We start from the raw sequence: 18,226 nt of genomic DNA, 5'->3' as shown, positions 1-18,226 counted from the left end.
CCTGACTGGATGCTAGATTACTAATTCCATCAGTGGGACTTATTTTCATTTTTGATGTATAAAATCCAACGACAAACTGAATCAACTAATTAATCTTGATTCTGTTGACATGAACTTTCAACAAACTCACTCTAGCAAAACTTATCATGTTGTCTGAGTTTATGCTTTCTCTTACAACTTTAAATAAAAAAATAATTGCATTAAATTAAGGGTGACTTTTAACTTTTTTTTTTTTTTAACTTTAACCCCTTAAAGTGTAACTTCTAATTTGTCGTTGGTTTGAATTTTATTTTAATGTGTAATTTCATATAGATTCATGATTACATACTAGTCTAATACTACCTCCGTTTTTTTATAGTTGACATGTTTTGACTTTAGTACTATTCACATACTCCCCTTTGATCGTGTTTTGTGACTTATACGTAATAGAAAATATAGTCATGTGGGGTCTTGTTAGATTCGTTACGGTATATATTTTCAAACTATCAACTGTTTATAATTTTTACTTATCGGTAATTAAAGATATGAACGTTTGAATTTGTGCATTGACAAATGTGACTAAAGAAACGTGTCATCTAAAAAGAAACAGAGGAAGTACATTTTAAGTTTTTTGTAAAATAAAATTTATTATTCGAAAATAAATAACTTTTTGTAGTATAAAGGGTAACTTTAAATACTTTTAACATCAGATAACTTTGACTCGTCTTATAATAATTAAATTAATTTACACCCGCCTTTAGGAGAATTTGTGTATCGACATGTAGTTAATTGATTTCACCATTAAACATTTACTGCCAGTAATTACTAAGATTGTGTTAAATTTTGAAACAATATGAAATGGGTCTGGACAACTTGAATAACGAGGAAGAGAGTTTAGTCCACAAACAAGGCTAAAGAGGCTCCATACTAAAACTAATTGGCAATAGTAGGAGGAATTCCTCTACCTTATAAAGTGAAATCATCTTTCCTCTTTCTCTAATGTGGGACACTAACAAGTGGATTACAATGAGTTTCAACACTGCTCCTCACTTGTGAGTGCCCTTAGAAATTCAGAGTTAACTAAATAAGGCTAGATCAATGATCCTCTTAGGGGCTGGATATCCCGTCAAGGTAAATCCTTATCCAATAATGATTAAATGCCCAGTTTAGAAGAGACCCGCAACCTGGGCTTTGATACCATGTTAAATTTTGAAACAATATGAAATGGGTTTGGGCAACCCGAACAAGGAGGAAGAGATTTTAGTCAAAAAACAAGGCTAAGGAGGTTTCATACTAAAACCAATTGGCAATGTAAGAGATACTCCTCTACCATATAAAGTGAAATCATCTCTCCTCTTTCTTCAATGTGAAACACTCACAAGTGGGCTACAATGGGTTTCAACAGATTGAGTATTGAGGAGTATATTGAAATTAATAGTGCTACTTGAATTGATAGAATATAGAAATCAATCGTTGGTATCAACCATTAGTTTTGGGTTGAGTGGTCATTTTTTTTTTCTTTGGTGTTTCACTCGCGGTTGGTTCACCTTTTGAGCTATTCCGGATTCGGAAATCAATTCTGAGTAATTAGATTTCAATCCCCTCCCTGATTGAGATGTCATTTAACATGCTATTAGAGTCAAGCTAAGGTCAGTCAACGTGTCAAAAAATCAATCCCATCAACCCTTACCGCTCCATAATGAAATTATCATATACTCAATCACAATGAATCAGGAATTTAGGATAATAAGCATGACTTAGATGACTATTAGTTTTCGAACAGGAGTACCATTTGTCATTGTCGATTGTTTATGATTTGAGAGGGGAGCTAGGTGGGTAGAGGGGATCTTCCGTACTTACCAAAAGCCGATAACAAGGTAAGTCACACTAAGTGCGGCACTATGTGTATAATGAGCTACCTATATTACCAATGATTTGTCCTAATAACCACTTTAATTTGCATAAATAGTATCTTGATGCATTGCTGTGTTTGTTGTTAAATGTTTGTTAGTTAAGGTTATCTCTTCAAGTTACATCAAATGAAAAATCAAAAAGGCTATATAGTATGGAAACAAAGTATATAGTAGGTACGTGCCCTCTTAATTGGAAAAATTGGCTGCAACAACACCAATTATGATGAAGGTGCGTGTAGTAGCACAACCTTTTAAGGGTGCGGTTTACCACACAAACTATATAATTGGGTGCATATATTAGCATAAATGACACTAATAAACTAAGGTTCCATGGAAAAAGTGAAATCTTTTTATTTTATAATAATTATTTAAATATTATTTAAACTTATATGATTTTCCATCATGTGTGACTAAATTAGCCTTATCTTCTATTTATTTTTTTTCATTTAAGCATTTCTTAAACTCCACCATTTTATTAAGCGGATTCCTTCAAAAAAAATTTGTGCTATTATTTTCCTTTATTCGCTCTCCAATTACTTTTTCTAATATCGGTCTCACATGATTGACTTAGTTTTCTTTTCCTTTCCACTTAGTTAAATACTAAATTGATAAATTAAAAAAAAATCATTTGAATACCTTTATTCTATAAGATTTCAGGATACATAGGTAACTTTCTAATACCAAACCCCACAAAATAATTTTAAATACTTAATTCAAAAAATGATTTTAGAATTGGATTTTAGGATATGCCAAATTGATTTTCTTGTTTTTGATATACAACACTTAAATTGTGGAGGTTGAGAGAGAATACTTTAAAGGAAAAAAAAATTAATTATAATGGAAGAGAAACTAAGTCAATCATCACATGAGATGTAAAAAAAAGTAATTGAAGAAACAAACAATAGAAAATAATGGCGAAAACTTTTTGAAATAATTCAATTTAATGATTACTTAATTATATGAGATGGAAAATTAAGTAAAATGGAATTAAACAAAAATATATTTAACAAAAAGCATTTTATTTAAGATTTCACTTTCATAAGAAATCTAAATTTTGCCAATGTCATTTACGTTGTTATGTGCACCCAAGTGCATAGTTTGTGATGTTGAGTGCACCCTCGAAAGGTTGTGCTACTACACGCACCTTTGTCATAGTTGGTGTTATTGCGGCCAATTTTTCCAATAATATTTTACTCGCAAATAAAGGGAGTGCGAGTATGGATAGAGACTGTGGGTAGAGAGAAAAAGTAAAAATAAAAATAGCAATTGTGTTAAAGGGGTACTCCGTATTATCTAATCTAAATTTATTAATTAGCTTTGACATTATTTATTTAAACTTATCTAGATCTTATATATGACTGCATAGGATTAGGAGAAAAGGACCAATGACAAAATGTAATTAAGGGCTTATTATACTCAATGTTAATTAGTTTGTTAATAGTTGACAACTCTAAAACTCTTAGAAATAACAAGCAAACACTAAAATCTATACTATATATTAAAAGGCGTTTTTAAATTTGTGTATGTGACACGTGTATCCTTTGTCACACAAATACTACGCCACATCATCATTCAACAACCTTTAACATCATCCACATCATCATTCAATGATCTAAATTTAAAATGTTACAAAGAGATTCGAACACAAAATCTCTTTGAAAGAAAAAAACATGTATTACCATCTAAGATAGAAATAAATCATGCTCTATTAATTCACATTTATATATAAATACAAGTATTAGAACGTAGAATAAAAACAAAATAAATCCAAAAATATGTTATTTTGATCATTGTATTTTAATTTACCTACTTTTAAAGTATCTAATATAAAAATGAAATTATTTAAAGTACCATCCGGAACGAAGCACGGGTCACACACTAGTTATTAATTATATGGAAAACTTATACGGAGTAATATATTTGAAGCCACTTAATATTAAGATGATTTCAAACGGTACTTACATGACTATATAGTGTATAAATTACTAGCTAACATTGGTTATAAATGGTGCAAAAAGTCATAATATGACGCTTTATATAAGAAGGATGGAGTAATAAACAATTTGATAATATTTCACTGCAAGTCTATAATTATGACAATATACCACTAAGATCAACCACTCAGTTTTATTTAAAAAAATACTTCGCGACTATTGAAGTGTGTCAGTTATTAATTTATCATGGAATAGAGAATATGATTACCAACTGTATATGCACGTAGCACGTGTTGTAAATTCAAAAAATAACATTGAAAACATTGTTACATTATAACTAAGGAGATGGGTTTTCTAACTAGTTCCCTCAAACTTTGTTAAAATCGCCTTTCTCACCCCCTCTTTTTTAGGATTTCTCCAAAATCTTGGTCGTTTAAACTGAAATAATTTAGTTTCTCTTAATTTTATTTAGTTTTATGATTTAGTTTTCAATAAATCTACACAAGTAGTGTAGATATTTGTCCGTTTTTCTATGGTGGAGTGTCTCCCTAAGGTGGACTCGTTAGTTTTTTTGTTAGTTTAGTTGTTTGTTTATGTTTAGTGTTAGGGTTTATCAAAAAGGTAATCATCTTTTACCCTATTATCAGTTCTTTGGTAAAAATTTGTTCGGGATCGCAACGGTTGTTAAGTTTTCAAATGCGTTCAAGCGAATCGGATGAAAATCATCCTTATGGCTACAACAAATCATTAGACCGTCTCTCCAAAATGGTTGTATATTCTAGCGATGTGTGTGAGAGATGTATCACAGTGCAAGATCTTTTCAATGATTGTATCTTTGATAAAGAAAACCCTAATTTGTTTCAATTTTATGTATTTGTTAATTTAGATTTCATTTGTAATGCCAGATGACTTTTTATTAATGAATTGATTTTTTTTTTCTTTTTTTAAAAAAAGTTTTCTATACAAATTGAGGATTAAAGTGGTTTTTTTTTTCTTGTTTTTTTACTATAGGTTTAGAAATGATTAATTAAACAAGTGGCAAAGATTATCCATAAAAAAAAAAAAAAAAAAAAAGGTTTTGTTCTTATACGTGGAGCTATTTTCATTTCAATTCAATTATTATTACTATGTATTATTATTACAATACTTACAAGATCAATTGGTGAAAAAGAGTGTCAAAATGTTTTTAAGTAACATTTTATTTGTTACATCTGTTATATCATTTTTTTGAAACACAAATTTTCATATATGGCTAGCCACATGGTGTGGCCATTGTTACTCGGTTGCCGGTTGATCAGGGGTTATTCAATTAGGGATTATGTGGTCGGGGTTACTCGGTCAGCAAAAGATTACTCGATTGATTAAGAATTACTTGATCAGGGATTAATCGGTTGATCATGAAAACTCGGTCTGTTTTGGTATATGTCAATTTGTATAGTGTAGTGCAGCTGCCCACACCAAAAAGACGCTGCTTTTAAAAATGCTAAAATGTCAAATTGGGGCAATGTTACTTTGGCTAAAGAGGATTATTTTGGCCCATAATATCATGGGCTCTACAGAATAAGAGTCATCATTTTAACCCAAACAAAAATAAAGGAGATACTTTCACATGTCATTGCCATTAATAAAGCACTTTAAAATAGCGCCACGTAAGAACTCTGGAGAATTCCTCCAACTTCTTCATCACTCTTCTTTTCCTCAATACTATCGATCTCATTCATTCACTGCCTTCTTCAATATCTCTATTCTCAGGTACAATTCTTCCTCTCTTCCTGCAACTTTGTTTTTATCTATTGTATTTGGTAATACTTTATTTCTACAATTAATTTATATAGTTTTTGCTGAATTAATTATGATTTTATATTTGATTGAAATCATAGTAGCAACTAGCAAGTAAGGAGGATGAAGATGATGAGAAGTTAATTAGGGATATCTATATATGACACATTTTCTAATTTCTTCCTGATTTCATCCTCTTTCTTAGCCTTTTTCATTTTTAAAAAATAAGTTTTAGAATTGGATCATTCTGGTTTTCAATTGATTTATTTTTGTACTATTTTCACTTTTACTGATTTTTTTTTTTATTTATTTAAAGTTCAAAATTAATTGTTACACATTGCTACTTAAAGTTGTGTGTTTCTTTTTTTTTCTTTTTTTTTTTTTGATAAAGGATTAAAATAAATTATTAAGATTAAATTTAATTAGGGTTTATAATCTGATTTTTAATATGGAGGATGAAGATGATGAAAGTTGATAGGGAAGATGATGTTTACTATCATATGACACTTTTTCTAATTTCTTCCTGATTCATCCTTTTTTTTTTTTTTAATAAATTGATCCTATTAATTACTAATGTTACCTCTATTACATATTATGTGCAATTTTGGGTATAATCTGTCAGATAAATAAAATTCAAAAGTTGCACATCATGTGTAAAGGAGTTGGGTATAGTCGTTGGTTGATCGAAATTCAATATTTGTTCTTACTATTACAAATCATTTTTGTTTAGGATTTTATTTATTTATGTATTAAAATTTAAGTGAGTTTTACACAGTAAACTAAGTTTATTTTATGAAATTATCTGATTTTTGCTTTGCAGAATCTAGTGTTTTTTTTACTGGTGATAAAACATACATGCGAGGATCAGCTTCGCGTTCATTGACAAAAACTATTGAGAAACACTTTTATCCAATTGAAGGATCATGGGGTAATTATAATCAAAATGCAGAGTAATAAACTCATTTTGTAACAATTAATTAACCGTAAAACACTCATTTTCACTAAATGAAATATTGGTATTTTGTACAACAGGTGGTATTGTTCCTTCGTTGGAGCCGAAAAAGAATGGAAATGAAGATAGTGGTAAGGCAAGGAAGACTATTGCAGAGGAGAAGACTGCTGACCCTATAGTGGCCTTCAGCAGGCCGCCTTCGCTTCCTCCCATTTTCGGGCCGCTTGTTGCCCTTACTATGCTGGATTCGTGGTCGAAACAGGACAGCAATAGCAATGCCTAGGATTGTTCTGACGAACTACTAGGTTCCTGGTTTGTTTCCTCATTTGACTCTGTTATGTTCACAAGTTTCCTGCAAAGAAATGTAAAATCTGTTATTATTTTCTTAGGATTGTCTGAATTCTCAGTTTTGTGTATTGCAACTTTGCAAACTAGTTATATTATGAAGTGAGATTTTGGATGTTTGGTTATTACTGTTCTTGTTACCTTATTACAAGTGTATCGCCTTCATATGAGCACTGGAATGTACTAAGTCCTCTTATGTTTTTATGATAAAGCTCTTGTGAGTCCTTATGCACTGCAAGCAAATAAGTTCTACCTGTTTATATGTGTGAAATAAGTATACTAGTTTATGCCAATTAAGTAAATAGAAAACATGGTACCTAAACGCCAATTTACAGTTGCCGTTAGTTCTTCTTTTCCAGGAATAGGCTCTACTAGTTCGAGCTGGAGATTTTGGATACCCAAAATTGTAGCAACTGTATATAACAACTTCTGGACTTCCTGCAGGAAAACATTTAGAATGTATGCTTAAGTGCATGAAAATGAACAGATTTAGCTTATGTTTAAGTAGGTAAAATCAAGCTTTTAACCTCCTTCCCACTTTTATGCTCCTTCTCGGTTTAAATAGTGTATCCTCAATGTAACAGTCTCTGGAGATGAGATTTTCTAGCTCTGTCATGTTAATCTCATTGATGCATTTGCAAAATTTCTTGATAACATCTGAAACGGCGTTAAACTCTGAGCTGGAGTCTGACTTTGCTGTGAATTTGCATCCCATCTCAGGCTTCTTCCGATGAATAATACATTTTCTGATGTTTGTTGTCCTGAAAATAGGCTTGGGGATAACTACCATAACTCTAGGTGTATGAAGGTTTCTTCTACAGGCTTGAGAGCGTACGTAGCTGAGAGAAGTTAGACTTCTGTGAGAAATGTTAGGCATATTTTTGCAAGTATAAGACAGGGAAAGAGCCATCTTATTAATTTGCACCTTAGATCAAGGTGTTACAGAAAGCTGCAAGAACCACTGTGTTGTGTGTGTGTATAAATATATATATATATAGATAATGAAGTGTGGAGAAGTGTTATTACTCTCTTGTAGAGAATATAGATGTAGAATGAATCATAACCGGAGCAAGGCATCAACAAACATGGCTCTTGCCTTGTGATCACAGCTAGGAATTTGACTTTTCGTTTCCTTCTTGCCATTGCTGGAATGGCTGCTTCAATCAAGTATCGCTACTTGCTGGAATGATTTTCATTTTGATTATAGTTCTTCCTTGGTCACACAACAATTACAAAAACAAGTCTTTAGATGGTTTTTGTTGCTGCGAATTTAAACTAAGAAATCAAGGCTTGATTATATATTGTACTCTGTATAAAGTATTCCATCCGTTTTAATTTGAGATAAGGTTAAATACGGTCTTTAAACTAACTTATTTGTAGCAATCGAAGGATTCTTATGTGAGAATTATTTTGAATAAAAAATACTATTATTTTGAATTAAAAATACTCCCCCGTCTCATAATACAATGTTTCTTTGGGTTTTTATGTGGGAATTAAGAAAGTTAATTCCTTTAAACTAATGATTAGAAATACTCCCCTCCCCCCCGTCTCATAATATAGTGTTTCTTTGGGTTTTTACGTGGGAATCAAGAAAGTTGTAAATTGCTTAAAACTAATGATTAAAAATACATGTGTATGAGAGGTTGTTATATACACCCGAGCGTACGGTACATCCAAAGAAATTTGTTTGCTCATTTGATGATAAAATGAGCAATAATCATTGAAATGAGCAAATAATACCCTTAGGTGCACCATACACCTAAGTGTATATAACAATTTCTATATGTGTATGTGGAGTTAGAGAGATGAAGAGTAAGAAAAAATGGTTGGGAATAATTAAAGAGATAGTAAAGAAAGTGTTGGAAATTGATGTTAAAAGTAAAAACTAAAAACAAAAAAAATTTAAAAATTAAAAAAAAAAAAAAAAAAAAAAAGGAGAAAAATGACAACTCCTCAAAATAGGGTAGTAATGTTAAAAATTACATCCTTTAAATAAAAAGAGGCATTATTGTATTTTGGTTTATCCAAAAGTAAAAGAGGTATTGTATTATAAGACGGAAGGAGTATTATCTTTAGTTGTGAGTTTAGTTAAAATACGGTCCTTTAACTTTAGTATTTGTAGTATTTTGGTTCCTCATCTTTCAAGTGAGGCAAATTGGTCCCTTAATCACCCAAAATTTACTTTTTCGATGGAAAAAAGCTGATTCACCAAAGTTTAGGGACCAAAGTGTCCATGTGATATAAAATAAAATAATATTTTAAAGAAAGTATATGGACCTTCTCATGTTGAGTTGATATTTACTTTACTAAATAATGAAAGTTTAGGGACTAATAAGATGACTAGACATAATTTATTACACTATTTAAAGGGAAATTGATTTTGGCATATCACTTATTGATTTTGGCACATCTCTATATGAGAAGAGTATAGAAAATTGTGTTCTCAAATAAGGTAGTGCCAAATCAATTTGGGTGTGCCAAAATCATTTGCCTATTGAAAGTTTAGGGATCAAGTATGCTTATGTGACGGAGCTCATCATTGTAAGGGAAAGTTTAGGGACTCGTCCATATTTTAATGAATTCCATGATGATTGGACTATATTGATTTTAACGATTAATAATAAGGCAAAGACATTTAATTTTTGAAAAAAAGATATTATATTAACTATAAGAAATTAATTAAGATATTTTTTAAAATCATATCAACTTCAATTGAAAATATACATATAAGCATTTTTTTTTTTTTGGAAAGATATAAGCATTTTATTTTGATTTATATTTAAATATAAAAAATATTTAAAATTCATTTTTATTATTTTATAAATAAAAAAAATATAATGATTTCAACAATTATTTATTATAATTTTGAAAATTATTATTTTTTATTTTCATAACTTTATGTTTGAAAATCAGTTTTTATTACAACAAATTACATTAGATTTTAAAAATTAAAAGCAAAATATTATTTCTTTCTACTTCTTTCTTGATGGTTCTTGTTATTCATCCTTTCATGGTTCCCATAAAAATATTTTCACTAGTATCATTGCCCACATAAACAGAACATTAAAATGTACTTTTTTTTTTAGAATTGAATAAGAGTTTTAAATGAGTATATAAATGGTGTACTTTTTTTTTTTTTTTTTTTTTTTGTTTTCAATTGCACATTTTTTTTTAATTGCACTTTTTTTTTTTTAATTTGAATTTCAATCCATCAATGACTTTCTGTAATATATCTGATTGACCAAGGTATGGAGGCTTTGGCATTAGTAACCCATTCTTCTCCTGTCAAGATGTTCCTGTTTCGCACGACTTTCTAAAGATTGGTTGGGAGACCCAATTGAGCATCGGGCGCACTTGTAAGAAGTGTGTTAATTTATTAGATGCTTTTATTAAGAGGAATTTATATGTGTCAATATATCAATTTGTTTATGTAAATCATAGTATATTTTTATATCATTTATTAGCTTATACGTAATATATGATATATTTATTTATCTATTTATTTGCATATCATATAATTATTTATATTCTAATATTCTTTATTATTTTTTAACATCAGATATGTTAATGTTGTCATTATTTAAATGGATAATACTAGTTAATTATCCATCCAAAGAGCACAAAGAGTAGCAACTTAATTTTACTTTGGTTGTACTAAAATCCTTCGACATTAATTGTTATGTTCCTAAAGTTTTGCGTAGTCCATCACTTTTAGTCCCTAAACTTCGCTTAGTCATCACTCCCAGTTCCTAAACTTTGCTTAGTTGGGATTGAAAGCCCCTAAACTTTGATGACTAAACTTTTCCACCACTAGCAATGGTGAGTCATGGGTGGTTGAGGGACCTCTTTGCCTCATTTGAAAAATGAGGGACTAAATATGTTGTAAATGGTAAAGTATAGGGAATGTATTTTACCTTAACTTCTTTAGTTGTATATTACTACCTCCGTTTTTTTTTAAAAGCCAGAAATAAGATTGGGTGGAGTTTTAGGATGTTTAATAAAATAAGATGTTAGTGATGGTGTAGAACTGTAGATAAAGTAATAAAAACAATTGTAAAAACTAATAATAGGTTATTATGTTATTGAAAAGTAAAGTGGTGTGAAAGAAAGTGAGGACGATTGGAAGAGTGAGAAATGATAAAGTAAGAGAAAGTAGGTACCATTATTAGATAAAGATAAAATATTAAATTGTTAGAGACTTCCAAAAAAAGAAGGGTGCGTTCTATTCACCTGATTTTTATTTATTCGAACTTATCTTAACTAGTCTGAACTTATCTTATCTAAATTTATCTGATCTTATTTGAATTGATTTGAACTTGTCTAAACTTATTATCCTTTATTAGAACTTATTTTAGTTATAAATTAAACTTGGGTAGCCCTGATTAACCCTTATTATAACTTATTTGAATTTATTTTTCTTGAACTTATCTTATCTGAACTTATTAACCCTGAAATAAGTAGAAATAAGGTGAACAGAACAGGGTCAAAGTGTAGCTCTTAAAAAAATGGACAAAAATAACAAATGTAGCTTTTAAAAAAATAGAGTTAAGAAAAATTTAACAATTGAATATTACTATATTAGTAGTAATTTATCTTTTTTTTAAAAAAAAAAAAAATAGTAGTAATTTATCTATTAAGACCAAACATATGTTTTATATATTGAGAGTAATTTAGAAGATTATATAATCGTAGCTTTAAAAAAAAGAGACTTAAGAAAAATTTAACAATTGAATATTACTATATTAGTAGTAATTTATATATTAAGACCAAACATATGTTTTATATATGGAGAGTAATTTAGAAGATTATCTAATCTTATACTTTGTACATAGTGTCAAGATTCGAAAAGGGAAAAGGAGTACATGCAGGAGATTGGCTTTACGCTCAGTGGCAAAACCTATCAGATTATGATTTTATCCAATTCAAGGATTATTGGGTAATTATAATCGAAATGCAGAATAATAAACTCATTTCATCACAATACATTAACCGTAAAATACTCATTTTCACTAGATAAATTATTGGTACTCTACAACAGTCGAAAAAGAATGGAAAAGAAGTGAAGATAGTGGTAAGGCTAGGAAGACTATTGCATATGACAAGGCTGCTGACCCTATAGTGGCCTTCAGCAGGCCGCCTCCGCTTCCTCCCATTTTCGGACTCGTGGTTGAAACAGGACAGCAATAGCAATGTCTAAGATTGTTCTGGCGAACTGCTAGGTTCTTGCTTTGTTTTCCAGTCTTCGATTTCGATAAAGATGAGCACTGTTAACTGATGGATGTCCCTGTAATGAAATGTGTACGAAGTATTTTGTTAGTATTGTCGGAATTCTCTACTTTGTGTATTGCAAGCTAGCTTATTATGAAATGAGAATTTGCATATATGTTTGGTTATTCCTCTGTTATATTACCTTATTACAAGTCTATCGTCTTCTTTCGAGCACTGGACTTTACTGCACCCACTATATTTGGGAATTTGTGTCGCTGCGTCCTCTGCAAGCAAATAAGGCTTTCTAGCTTACAGTATGTGGTAAACAAGTAAAGTAGTTTATACTGTTAATTAATTAAGTGAATAGAAACTATGTTTCAAAAAAAAAAAAAAAATAAATAAATAAATAAATGAATAGAAACTAGAAAGCATGGTACCTAAAATCCATTCCACGAAAGCCGTGAGTTCTTCTCCTTCACAAATGTATTTTTGTTTGAACTGGAGGTTTTTACTACTGATAACATCAGCCAGTTTAGTTAACAACCAGATGCAACGCTGCAAAAAAATTACATTTAAAATTAATGGTGAAGTGCTAGAAATTTTTCGAATGATGTGGTTTGTTTGTAATTAGTTAAAACTGAGCTTTGTAACCTCCTTCCCGATGGTTTTCTCGGGTATTCCGGGAAGTTTAAGAGGCTCCTCAATGCAACAGTCGTTGGAGATGAGACCTTTCAACCTCTGTGTGTTGTTCTTATTATTAACGCATACGCGAAATATCTCAATGACATCTGAAACTGAAGCAGGGTTAATATCGAAGCTACTGAAGTCTGAGTTCTCTGTGAATTTGCATTTCATCTCAGGCTTCTTTTGGTGGGTGATACATTTTCTGACATTATTCGTTGTCCCGAAAATAGGATTGGGGATAACTACCTTGACTCTAGGTGTATGTTGGATTCTTCTACGGGCTAGAGAGCTTACATAGGTGAGAGAGGTTAGGCTTTTGTGATAAGTGTTGGGCTTATTTTTGCAAGTAAAGGACGGTGAAAATGCCATTTTTTTTGTTAGTTGCAAAAAACTGCAAGAACAACTGTGGTATATATATTACAGCAAGGCATCACTGAACAAGATTCTTGCCTTGTGATTACAGCAAGGAATTGGACTTTTCGTTTCCTTGTTTCCATTGTTAGAATGACTTCTTTAATTCAGGAATCACTACTTTATTTGATTTTCTTGCTTTTGAGTATTATTCTTACTTGGTTACAACAACAATTAAATATGAACTAGTTATTGGTATGTTTTGATTCTGCGAATTGAAATGTCCAAATCAAGTATGAAATCAGGGCTTGAGTATGTAAGAAGTATTTAACAGTTTCTGCAGCAATTTGAGTTGCTAAAGTATGTAATAAAGAACTAAAGATATAAAGTACTCCGTACATGATACACGAGAAAACACAATGCAAGAAGATCAAAAAAAAAATATAAAATAACATCCTAAGAAAGTAGGAAGAGTTTGTTTAAGAAATAATGTTGGCTTTTGGCTGAGGGTTGTGCAGTGTACTGAACTCATGCGCTTTAAGGCTAGCTAGGCTTAGCCTATGGGGTATGTAGTTATGTACCAAAATTTTCTAAGGCTTGACCTATGCACAACCTAAGCCCACTTGCCATTGCACCTAACTTGTGTTTGTAAACCAAGTCTTACTAATTTTAGTGTATTTTGTCGTGCTTGGCCATATTATGTTTTGTCATGGTTCTCCCAATTAAGGGTGATTTACCACTTCACCCACGGCCTGACATGCACAGTAATGTGCTTAGTTGGCACTTATGTCTCCATCACGTGAGTTGGCCTAGCGCGGTGCCATTAATCTCCCAATCATAACAACAATTATTCCAATTTCCAAAGCATTTATCTCTGTGTTTTGAAATAGTGGGTACATTTCAAATGTTGACCAGACATTTCTCATCACATACTCTACATTAATTTATAAGAAAAAAAAAAAGGAAAATATCATGTGAAATCTTGTTGAATTTCTTGTACTCGTAATTTATTTTTAAAATATCAATTTCGTACTTTTATTGCTTTTTAAATATGTACCATTATGTCATTGACTCATAAAAGTTTAGGCGGAAAAATTATCATAAGAAAGTAACACATGTCTAATATATGATGTACACAATGACTTGTTTTAACAATATATATAGATTTGCACGACAACATTCACACATTTTTCTTCGATTATATATTGTGATTTATGTGTAAAACAAAAGTTTTAGAGTAATATAGTTATGTGGTGTTTTTTACCATTTGATTAGGTTTGTTTCAGTATACACATAATCATAGTTTATTTGTATTTTTTACTCTAATTTAATTAATTATATTCAAGGTTGAAAATGTGCATTGTGAATTTGTGATGCATAATGCATAAACCCCCATGTTACAAAATTAAGGAACGAATGAAGTATAATTTTTCAAATACATAAGTAGACCTTATATCTCTTAATATACAAAGTTTTTCTAGCATAACTGAAAAGGAATATCCATTCTAATACAAACAAAATAAAGGAGAAGATTTGATCTAAGTACTAGATAACATATAAACATCAAAATACTTTTCAAATTATAATGTAATTTTTACAAATACCTTATAGCAATGGAGAGCAGCTCAAAAGGTGCAATTGACATTGAGTTCAAATGATCAAGAAAAATCATAACCAAACTCAATGAAAAGCAATATAAACTTGTAGAGTTGTAGGTCTATTACATTTACTATATTGGTATCTACAAGAGGTGGTATTGCTCCTTTGTTAGAGCTGAAAAATAATTGAAATGAATAGACTGGTAAATCAAGGAGAACAATTGTGGCCTTCATCAGGCTGCCTCCGCTTCCTCCCATTTTCGGACCGTTTGTTACCCTTACTATGTTGGACTCGTGCTCGGAACAGGACATCACTAGCAATGCCTAAGTTTGTTCTGGCAAACTGCTAGGTTCCTGCTCAGTTTCCATATTTGAGGTATCATTAGCAATGTCAGTTGATGGTTTATCAATCTCAGTTGATGGTTTATCAATCTCAGTTGATAGTTTATCAATGTCAGTTGATGCAGAGTTTTTATTAAAAATTCTTCCTACGATGTGCAAGAAACTCATCACGTAGCCAAGTGCCCGAGCCACGATATTCCATAGTGTGATGTAGAATGTTATAATAGGGTTTACAAAGGGGGCTACGAATAAGGCGTATATGCTCAACACTGCACGGAGTATGATATGTGGACTGTTTAAAAACCCTGTCATGTGTTACATATGTGTAATGTCAGTGTGACGCGTTTGAAATAAGTAGTTGTAGGAACATTATGAAATTGGAATGAAGTTTTTGCTTACATTTTGCTGCCTTAGGGAATTCGTCGAAGAGTGATCTCACCATCTTAAGCAAAGCCTGTTAAATTTATTTGTTATCAAAACATTTTCTTAAGTACGCGATCATAATGCAGGGAGATGTTAAGAAGACCATACCATAGCTAATATACCCGGTTTTACAGGGGACTCTGTAATGTTTTGTAGTTTCCTGAAATAAAATGCAATGTAAAATTTGTTACTGTTGTTAAGAATTGTCAGAATACTCATTTGTGTATTGCATAAGATATGAATGATGGGTTTTTCTTAGACTTATTAATAATTAATTACAGTACCTTATTACAAGTTTATCGCCTTTATTCGAGCACTGGAAAAAACTGCAGCCTTTAGAGAAAGGGATTTGGGACTCCTCCCACTCTGCATAGTATGACAGTAGATTAAATTTCAATGTATATATAGACTAGTTTATGCTAAATAAGCAACTAGAGATTTTGCTACCTAAATGCCAATTTACAGAAGCTGTGAGCTCGTCGTTTCCTTCACAAACAGTTCCTAGTTTGAACTTGACACTTTTTCCCATAGATTCAGCTAGCTGAATTAACAAGCGCATAACTTCCTGCAGGAAAACATTTAGAATGTACTGTTTGATACGAGTTTGATCGTGTGTAATACAAGTAGATAACATTTAAGCTTCTAACCTTCTTCCCTTTGATTGTGTAAGGGAAAGCCGAATCCTCAAGGTGACAATCACTAGAGATGAGATCTTCTAGCTCCTTCTTGTTGTCCTGGTTGATGCATTTGTAAAACTTCTCGACGATATCAGACAAGAAGTGAACCTCACGGTTGACTTCAGAATCTGCTGCTGCTAATGTGGTACTCATCCCGGGTTTCCTTTGGTGGCTGATACATTTTCTCAAGTTTGTTGTCCCGAAATTAGGCTCGAGTTTAACTTCATTCCCTCTAGGTACATGTAGGTTTCTTCTACATGTTGGAGAGGCTATATATGTGAGAGATGTTAGGCCGAACTGAGAAACGTTAGGCGTATTTTTGCAAGTGAAGGAAGGTGAAAAAGCCATCCTTCAAATTGTTAGATCAAGGTGTATTTGCAGAAAATTAAACTGCAAGAACAACTGTGGTATATATTACAGGGTATGTACGTAGAGTAGAGGAGAAGTGTTTGTTTATTTCTTTTAGATGGAACAACTGTGGTTCTTGCCTTGTGATTAAGGCAAGGAATTGGATATTTTGCTTACTTCTTCCCATTATTGTTGGAATGACTTCTTTACTTCAGGAATCAGTGCTTTGATCCGTTTTCGCGCTCTTGATGATGATATTATCCTTCTTCCTTGGTTACAACAACAATTACTTCATGCTGGTTGAACAAGTTCATTTATCTACCACAATGACATTAGAGATCGCGTATTGGTGTATCTACAAACAATAACAATTCACGTACTATCGACAAAGTTCAATTTGATCTAATTAAACAATTTAAAGCGGTGCTTTTTTCTTCTTATTGGAGTAGCACAATAAAATAAAATATATAATTATGTCACTAGAAATATTGTACGTCTCGCGTGAATTAATTTATAATGTTCATTATTTCAACTTGATCAAATCAACAATAGAGCTATAAACCCTAAATTCATAATTTGACACAATAAATAACATTAAAACTTGATATACGAAGTATATAATTTCACCATGCTAATCAATCAAATCTATGAAAGCAGAGGAAATTTTTAGCTATCACCAAAAGAAAGTTTGGCTTATAAAGCACTTCCAAAAATTGAATAACATTAGAAAAGACAACAAAAAAGAATTTTTTTCCCCCCTTCTTGGTTGTTAAAATTATACAGTACATTTCATTTTTGCTTTTCTTTACAATACTTCTATTGAAATGAAAACTATTTCATTTAACAAATTTTTTTGCTTAATTTGTTTGCTTAGTTATGCATTGTCTTTATTAGCTTCAATTAATTATCAGCGCGTTTATGGTGCGGCAAAATGCCATATCAGTAACCCTTCTAGTAACCCCTCAAGTAACCTCACTTAAGTAACCCCTCTAGTAACTCCCCAGACAAAGTAACCCCTGACCAAGTAACCCTTGACTGACTTGGTAACCCCTGACCGACCTAGTAACCCCAAGTAACCCCTAACCTAGTAACCCTAAGTAACCCCTAACCGACCTATTAACCCTTAGTAACTCCCTAACCGACCTAGTAACCCCTGACCAATCTAGTAACCCCTAGTAGCCCCCGACCTAGTAACCATTAACCCACACCCAAACCCACCGTAACCACCACCAACACCAACCTTTCTCAACCGCCGTCCTCAAAACCTTAAACTCCACCACACCACCACCAATTCCTGTACCACTAAAAACCATTAAAATTGTTAAATAAAAAATTAAATCGAACAAATACCTTAAAACAAATATTAGCTTTGAATTTCACTTGAAATATGGCTAAAAAGGCCAAATTCAGCCATAAAAACTCTAGATCTAGAGTGTTCATGGCTAAATTTGGCCTTAAAACCTCTAGCTTGTTTTTCGGCGACGGAGTATGAGGAGCTTCCTTACCCCCTACCACCGTTGCTCCATTTAACTTGTTTAATTTGAGTGGGCTAACTAGAGAAGATGAAAATAGGAGAGAGAAAGAGGAGAGAGGAGAGAGGAGAGATAGAAGAGAGTTCATGAAAGGAGTGTGTTTAGGTGGGAAGAAGAAAATAGGAAAGAGAATGGGAGATAGAGAAGAGAGAGAAAAAAAA

General features: G+C 31.7%; 3 protein-coding genes and 1 long non-coding RNA gene across 4 annotated transcripts; 1 reads left to right on the top strand and 3 right to left on the bottom strand.

Moving 5' to 3' along the window:
• Positions 1–5,438: 5,438 nt before the first annotated feature.
• LOC145569159 (uncharacterized) lies at positions 5,439–7,027 on the top strand. Its single transcript, XM_081628520.1, has 3 exons — positions 5,439–5,578; positions 6,426–6,533; positions 6,638–7,027. Exons 2-3 carry the CDS (start codon positions 6,461–6,463, stop codon positions 6,838–6,840), a joined length of 276 nt encoding a protein of 91 aa, XP_081484646.1. The 5' UTR covers positions 5,439–5,578; positions 6,426–6,460; the 3' UTR covers positions 6,841–7,027.
• Positions 7,028–7,038: 11 nt separating this feature from the next.
• On the bottom strand, positions 7,039–7,839 carry LOC145569160 (uncharacterized). Its single transcript, XR_014096058.1, has 3 exons — positions 7,430–7,839; positions 7,220–7,340; positions 7,039–7,134 (listed from the first exon to the last, which is right to left on the bottom strand). It is a non-coding gene; the product is annotated as an uncharacterized LOC145569160 (long non-coding RNA).
• Positions 7,840–11,713: 3,874 nt separating this feature from the next.
• Positions 11,714–13,163, bottom strand: LOC145569158 (uncharacterized). The gene is made up of 4 exons (XM_081628519.1): positions 12,762–13,163; positions 12,548–12,665; positions 12,313–12,394; positions 11,714–12,186 (listed from the first exon to the last, which is right to left on the bottom strand). Exons 1-4 carry the CDS (start codon positions 13,161–13,163, stop codon positions 12,096–12,098), a joined length of 693 nt encoding a protein of 230 aa, XP_081484645.1. The 3' UTR covers positions 11,714–12,095.
• A 1,525-nt stretch (positions 13,164–14,688) lies between these two features.
• On the bottom strand, positions 14,689–16,578 carry LOC145569157 (uncharacterized). Its single transcript, XM_081628518.1, has 6 exons — positions 16,156–16,578; positions 15,956–16,073; positions 15,793–15,874; positions 15,617–15,668; positions 15,485–15,539; positions 14,689–15,390 (listed from the first exon to the last, which is right to left on the bottom strand). The coding sequence occupies exons 1-6, from the start codon at positions 16,531–16,533 to the stop codon at positions 15,068–15,070; spliced, it is 1,008 nt and encodes a 335-aa protein (XP_081484644.1). The 5' UTR covers positions 16,534–16,578; the 3' UTR covers positions 14,689–15,067.
• Between the last annotated feature and the right edge of the window lie 1,648 nt (positions 16,579–18,226).

The sequence above is a fragment of the Chenopodium album genome, chromosome 11, assembly GCF_948465745.1.
Source record: "Chenopodium album chromosome 11, dcCheAlbu1.1, whole genome shotgun sequence".
Classification (NCBI taxonomy): Eukaryota; Viridiplantae; Streptophyta; class Magnoliopsida; order Caryophyllales; family Amaranthaceae; genus Chenopodium; species Chenopodium album.
This window is presented reverse-complemented; position numbering and strand designations above follow the sequence as displayed.

Coding starts and splice junctions, on each gene's coding strand:
- LOC145569157 (XM_081628518.1), bottom strand. CDS start 16,533: ATGGCTTTTTCACCTTCCTTCACTTGCAAAAATACGCCTAACGTTTCT. Junction 16,074..16,155: donor ACACAATCAAAGGGAAGAAG/GTTAGAAGCTTA, acceptor GTTTTCCTGCAG/GAAGTTATGCGCTTGTTAAT. Junction 15,875..15,955: donor TTCTGTAAATTGGCATTTAG/GTAGCAAAATCT, acceptor CATACTATGCAG/AGTGGGAGGAGTCCCAAATC.
- LOC145569158 (XM_081628519.1), bottom strand. CDS start 13,163: ATGGCATTTTCACCGTCCTTTACTTGCAAAAATAAGCCCAACACTTAT. Junction 12,666..12,761: donor AGAAAACCATCGGGAAGGAG/GTTACAAAGCTC, acceptor ATTTTTTTGCAG/CGTTGCATCTGGTTGTTAAC. Junction 12,187..12,312: donor GACGATAGACTTGTAATAAG/GTAATATAACAG, acceptor ATTTCATTACAG/GGACATCCATCAGTTAACAG.
- LOC145569159 (XM_081628520.1), top strand. CDS start 6,461: ATGCGAGGATCAGCTTCGCGTTCATTGACAAAAACTATTGAGAAACAC. Junction 6,534..6,637: donor TCCAATTGAAGGATCATGGG/GTAATTATAATC, acceptor TTTGTACAACAG/GTGGTATTGTTCCTTCGTTG.